General features: G+C 48.6%; 1 protein-coding gene across 1 annotated transcript; it reads left to right on the top strand.

Annotated features, from left to right (window-relative positions):
* The first annotated feature begins 900 nt into the window (after positions 1 to 900).
* On the top strand, positions 901 to 5,523 carry LOC147892888 (Leucine-rich repeat protein kinase family protein). The gene is made up of 2 exons (XM_087387139.1): positions 901 to 983; positions 1,751 to 5,523. The coding sequence occupies exons 1-2, from the start codon at positions 902 to 904 to the stop codon at positions 5,083 to 5,085; spliced, it is 3,417 nt and encodes a 1,138-aa protein (XP_087243265.1). The 5' UTR covers position 901; the 3' UTR covers positions 5,086 to 5,523.
* Positions 5,524 to 6,305: the final 782 nt, after the last annotated feature.

Below are 6,305 nucleotides of genomic sequence, written 5' to 3'. Positions count from 1 at the left end.
GTTTTTAGCCCTTGACCTAAGGTTTATTAAGCATGACCCACGACATTGAATTCAAAGTTTTGGTGTGGAAGACCCCTGCATTACCGTTCTTTCCTTTATTTGGTTGTGTGACCGAGTTCTGTTTGGGGAAAAGGTCATTATGGTAGAGAGGTGGAAACTATAGTGAGATAGCTATGTGATTGTTTCTGCATAATTTCAAAAGGTGTCCTTAAAGTAGCTCCCCCGGTGCACTAGTAATAATTTCAAAAGGTGTCCTTAAAGTAGCTCCCCGCGTGCACTAGTAAGGCCAAGGGAGTGATATGAGTACAGGTGAAGAAGGTTGTTGAGGCGGCCACTTTAAGAAATGTAATGCTGGCCACGCAGTTGAAGAAAATGGGCTGCTAGCCCAACAATCTCATGCCTAGAATCTAGCACTCTCATCTACAATCTACTTTGACCAAGATGCTTTGAGACTCCACCTAGAATGAAGTTTCTTTTGAAAGAAACACCATCCGCGGTAGTGCAAGAGGTGAACTTTGAGAAGTGGTAGGAGGAGCATGAGCTGAACTTTGAGGAGTGATACCATTGGGACCTCATTCATGGCGATATATATATATACGCACCTTCTTTCTTTATCCAAAAAGTATTTATAAAAGAAACACGCGGAATCATTTTGTAAGGGTTGACTGAGTAAACGAAGAGGAAAGAGGCGGCGGGGCGGCTTACGTACGTGGCACTACAAATTTCCACGTGGCAAACGCACTCTCGATGGGACCCACCGGAAAGCCTCTACGTGGCGTGGGACGATATAACACGTCGTCGCTTTCCCGTGCTCGCAGCTCTCGCTGTGTGGTGGCATGCTCCATCCCCCTTTCAATCTCCTTATATTCTCGGCTATGGCTGCGAGTTGACTGGATTTACCATGGAGCGCAAGTCGCGGATCGGGCAGATGGTGGTGGTGCCGGTGCTATGCTTATGGCTGTGGGCGGGGATGTGTTGCAAAGGTAAGAGACGAAGCAGGTGGTGGTGTGAGCGATGGATGGGTGTTGAATGGAGTGGAGGGTGGCAGAGCAGAGAGAGGGAGTGGAAGGAGGGTCGAGGGAGGCGATATTGGGAGGGGAGGTGATGCGTAGGGGGGTTCTGATGAGTTGTGTGTTTGAAGGGATGGGGGTGGTGCTGCAGGAGAGGGAGGGGCGAAGGTGATGTTTGGATGATGATGTCGTCGTCCTCATCTTTGAAGCAAGATGAGAGTTGTGATGAGTTTTGGGTGATTCTGATCATGAGTTGCGTGTTTGGATGGAAGATGGTCGTGCAGGTGAGGGAGGGGGGAGGTCGTCGTCGAGGTTGAGCAAGAGGAGTTGTGATGAAGAATGGGTTCTGATCAGGTGTGTGTGTGGATGGACGGTGGTGGTGCAGGATGGGATGGTGGTGGTGATGAAGAATGGGTTCTGATGAGTTGTGTGTTTGGATGAATGGTTGTGATGAAGAATGGGTTCTGATCAGTTGTGTGTTTGGATGGATTGGGTTGTGATTGTGCTGAAGAATGGGTTCTGATCAGTTGTGTGTTTGGATGGATGGTTGTGGTTGCGATGAACAATGCGTTCTACGAGTTGTGTGTAATTCGGACGGACGGTTGGGTGGTGCAGGTGAGGGCGGAGCTCGTCGTCGGGGCGGTCAATATCGTTGTAGTCGTTGAAGCAAGATGAGTTGTGATATAAGCTATGGGGGGTTCTGATGAGTTGTTTGTAATTTGGGATGGATGGTGGTGCAGGTGAGGGAGCGGCACCAGGGGGGAGCTCGGCGTCGTCGTCGTTGGAGGAAGATGGGGAGGTGCTACTGGAGATGAAGGGATTGTTGACGGAGATGAACAAGAGCATGGGGATAGAGCTGAGCAGCTGGAGGAATGGAAGCAATCCATGTACGTGGAACAGAATAAGCTGCAACAACGAGCTTGAAAGAGTAGATAAGCTCGATCTCTCAAGCCTTAATATTACGTCCACCACCTTCCAATTCTGTGAGCTTGGCTCCCTCTCCGTCCTCAACCTCTCCCACAACTCGCTCTCTTCTTCTCCTTCCTTCTCTTCCTCCATCTCCAATTGCTCCCTTCTTTCTTCCCTTGACCTCTCCTCCAACCTCCTCTCCAACCTCTCCCTCTCCCTCCCTTCCTCTTGCTCCTTCCTCTCCTCCCTCAACCTCTCTTCCAATTCCTTCTCCTCCCTCTCCTCCTTCCCTTGGCTCTCTTGCCCCACCCTCTCCTCCCTCGACCTCAGCCATAACTCCTTCTCCCACCTCCCTCCCTCCCTCTTCTCCTCCTTCCCCTCCCTCCTTTCCCTCTCCCTCCGTAGTAACCACTTCTTTGACCCCTTCCCCTCCTCCCTTTGCTCCTCCTCCTCCTCCTCCTCCCACTCGCTCATCCACCTCGATGCCTCCGAAAATAATTTCACTGGTCCCTTTCCTCTCTCCTTGCTCAACTGTTCCTCCCTCCAATACCTCGACTTGTCCAGTAACAATCTCTCGGGGATCATTCCTCCCCAGGTGGGCAATTTCAGCTTCCTGGAAGTGATCGATCTGTCGGAAAATCACTTCACTGGATCGGTCCCCCCAGAGTTCGGACGCGTCGCTAGTCTGCAAGTCCTGATGGCTGGATCCAACTATCTCACAGGGTCTATTCCGTCGCAGCTCACAAACTGCAAAAATTTGACTCTACTGGACTTGAATACCAACCATTTGGACGGCAGCGTTCCGGACTTCCTAGGTGAGATGTTGTCCCTCCGATTCATCGTTCTACACTCCAATGCCTTCTTGGGTCCGATTCCACCTCCACTCTCTGCGCTCTCAGAACTTCAATTTCTCGATCTTAGCAACAACCGCTTCTCTGGCTCAATCCCCGTTGAGTTTGTCTCCCTGACATCTCTGCGATTTCTCTTGGTCGCTGCGAATAATTTGAGTGGTCACATACCACCAGAGCTTGGCAATATAACCGGCCTCCAATTTCTGGATCTCTCCTCCAACAACCTCTCTGGCTCCATTCCTTCCTCCTTTGGCAAGCTTCAAAATCTCTTATGGCTTATGCTAGCCTTCAATGGCTTGACGGGTCTCATCCCGCACGAGCTGGGTAATTGCTCTAGCCTGCTCTGGTTGAATGTGCGAAGCAATTTGTTGTCGGGAGAGCTTCCACGTGAACTCTCTTCGATGGGGCTTTCTCCTAACAAGACATTTCATTTCAATGCCAATGCGAGCCATTTCAACCCCCCGGTAGCGCTTGGCGAGTGCCTGATGTTGAGAAGATGGGTGCCTGAAAACTATCCTCCTTATAGTTTCGTCTATGATCTTCTCGACCGCAACCGCTGCAGATCGTTTTGGACTAATCTTTTGACAGGATCACCTCTTCCCCCTGCTTGCCAAAACAATTCCGAACTGGGAGGCTACATTCAAGTCACAGATAACATGCTCACCGGCTCTATCCCCGAGAATTTGCAAGGAAATCGGTCAACTATCCTACTCCTGGGTCTGAATTCTTTCACCGGTAGCTTGCCAAGCGCCCTGGGCAAATTTCCCCTGATTGCTCTCAATGTTTCTCACAACAAGCTCAGTGGTTCTATTCCTACTGCCCTTGGAGATGACAAGTGTTTAACACTGTTGGATCTGTCATACAACAATTTTAGTGGATCGATTCCTTCAACCATCGGTGGCCTCAATCAGCTCGCCAGGTTTAACGTGTCTTATAACTCATTACTGACTGGTAGCGTTCCCCCTGTAGGTCAACTCTTAACATTCACCATGTCTTCTTACCTGAATGACACTCTTCTCTGTTTTCAAATCCTCCCCGGAATGCGTGAAAATGCCTCGAAATCCGGTTATTTTTGCAGTAGCTCTAGCTCACCTGTGAGCCAGACGGTTTCATTAACAACTAAAAAAAAACTGAGCTCCAAGTCTCTCTTGGTCATCGGCATTTTCAGCTGCTCAGGGGTGCTTCTTTGTGGCGTAGTGGGGATCTATGTGGTTTCCAAGTGGCCCGTTCGTACGGCTGCTGCATCCGACTTGCCTCTCCTAGAGAAGAGTTTTGACGATAGCGTCTCAGACAAAGAGTCGAACTCCACCATTTGTCTGTTTAATAAAGGTGGAGCCTCTTCTTCTCCCAGAACACAGCTTACATATTCCGACATCCTTTTCGCAACTAGCAATTTTGACGAGTCTCACGTACTTGGTAGAGGGGGTTTTGGGGTTGTTTACAAGGCCAAGCTACCCGATGGATCTACGGTGGCCATCAAGAAACTTTCTCACACTGGCGCCCAAGGCCAACGGGAATTCATAGCTGAGATGGAGTCGTTGTGCGACCACGTTCACAAAAATTTGGTACCTTTGCTGGGCTGCTGCATATTTGGTGCCGAAAAGCTTCTTATGTACAAATTCTTATGCAATGGAAGCTTGGATGATTGGCTGTACGAGAAAGAAGGGGGAGCGGAGATGCTAAATTGGTCGACGAGGCTGCGGATTGCTTGCGGATGTGCACAAGCATTGCGCTATCTTCACCACGATTGTTCTCCTGTTCTTATACATCGGGACATGAAGGCCAGTAACATCTTGTTGGATGAAGATTTCAATGGTTATCTCACAGATTTTGGTCTAGCAAGAGAACTCGTTCCTGGAGAAACTCATGTTAGTACAATGATCGCTGGAACTCTGGGTTACGTACCCCCAGAGTATTGCCAGACGTGGAGGGCAACCACCAAGGGCGATGTCTACAGCTTCGGCATGGTACTACTGGAGCTGATAACAGGTAGAAAACCACTCTCCTCTAGCGAGAGCAATGACGGCAATTTGGTAGAATGGGTGAGGGTCCTATTGAGCGAGTCGCGTGCTGCAGAAGCATACCACCCAGCCGTGAAGAGGACGGCTGGAGAAAATGAAGCCGCTGCAGAAGCTGAGTTGCTCGAGTTCCTGGAACTAGCGAGCGCCTGCAGCAGGGAGCATCCAGACGACCGTCCAAACATGAAAGAAGTGGCAAAAATGCTCGAAATGTTGCAGGAGAGGAGAGCTGCGTCCTCCGTCGACCACCAAGATGGTACTGGATTAATGCGCCTGTCAAGCTCCGCTCAGTGCTAATGTGAATGTATCTAAGCACTGTGGCATTCCTAGGTGACTCGCGATGTTCCAGAATCCTTGTGTATCACAACAGATGAGTTTGCCATGATCATAGCAAAGCAAAGAGTACATTGGACCTAATACTAACAAGAGATCTGCACAGAAAGCTCTATCAGCTATGGCTTACATTTGCTATGATCACATTGAACATGGGCAACCCAACAGCAGCATTCGTTAAAATCTGTACGGTCAGTCCATTTATCCACGGCTCTTGCATCCAGGATCTAATCGTAAAGCTTCTCAACACGCACAAAAATAGATGACATTACGTGTTCAAAAATTTCTATCGAACATCACAGAATCTCATGCGAGAGAGAGAGAGAGAGAGAGAGAGAGAGATCACATTTGTGATTGTACAGGATTACAAATGAAGTACAGGGCTGGAAGCCATTGCAACAGCCTATAATTACAGACGTAGAAACGAAAAACAAATGGCAAAGGGGGGGAGTATACAAATGCTCACAGGCTTGTGTAATCTCAGCCTGTCAGCAACAAATTGCAGGCGCATCTTCGTCCTCTTTTGGAGAGTAATAGCTAGCTCGGCACAGAGTCTTGCAGGTCTCGAATCGAATCTAGCATTTTAGCCCTCAACTCTTCAATCTAGCACTAAATAGCCTTGCACATGTATGGAACTTTCGAAGGCTAAGGCATCTCGGAATCCCCAACGAGTCTGAAGTTTGAGATAGGCGTTTGTAATAATTGTGCGTCATGACCATTGCATTGCAATACATTAATAACATTTGATTGCTTGAACACATCTAAACGTTCACCCCTTGTCCTACTTGTCCTAGTGCTGTACATCCGAAATCCTCAAGGAAAGGAGTGCATTTGCAGGAGTATGCTCTTCCTGACCCAAGGTGAAGGATGTTGTATTGGAAAAGGTCGAGGGTTAGAGAAGGATTGAAGATAAGGTGGAGGGGACTCCCCTTAGAAATCCAAGAAGCTATATTTCTTGAAATGAGGGGTTATGTTTTGACGCCTTCCTATGTATGAGGGCTTGCATTGATGGGCTTGAGTAGTAGGTGTATTAAAGGGATGCAAGTGCTATCACATTTGAATGCAAGGGATGTACTCTAGAGGTGTTTGCAAATATAGAGGTTATGTGAGGATGTGAAGGTAGTAACCTATGAGCCTCTTCAAGAGCACTTCAAGTGGGAGGGGCGGTTTGCAAGCCACTCTGA

The sequence above is a fragment of the Dipteris shenzhenensis genome, chromosome 16 (genome assembly GCF_047967505.1).
Source record: "Dipteris shenzhenensis isolate YYH24624 ecotype China chromosome 16, Dip_SZ_1.0, whole genome shotgun sequence".
NCBI lineage: Eukaryota > Viridiplantae > Streptophyta > Polypodiopsida > Gleicheniales > Dipteridaceae > Dipteris > Dipteris shenzhenensis.
Note: the sequence above shows the minus strand (reverse complement) of the source record. Positions and strands in the feature narration are given on the sequence as shown.

Coding starts and splice junctions, on each gene's coding strand:
- LOC147892888 (XM_087387139.1), top strand. CDS start 902: ATGGAGCGCAAGTCGCGGATCGGGCAGATGGTGGTGGTGCCGGTGCTA. Junction 984..1,750: donor GGCGGGGATGTGTTGCAAAG/GTAAGAGACGAA, acceptor ATGGTGGTGCAG/GTGAGGGAGCGGCACCAGGG.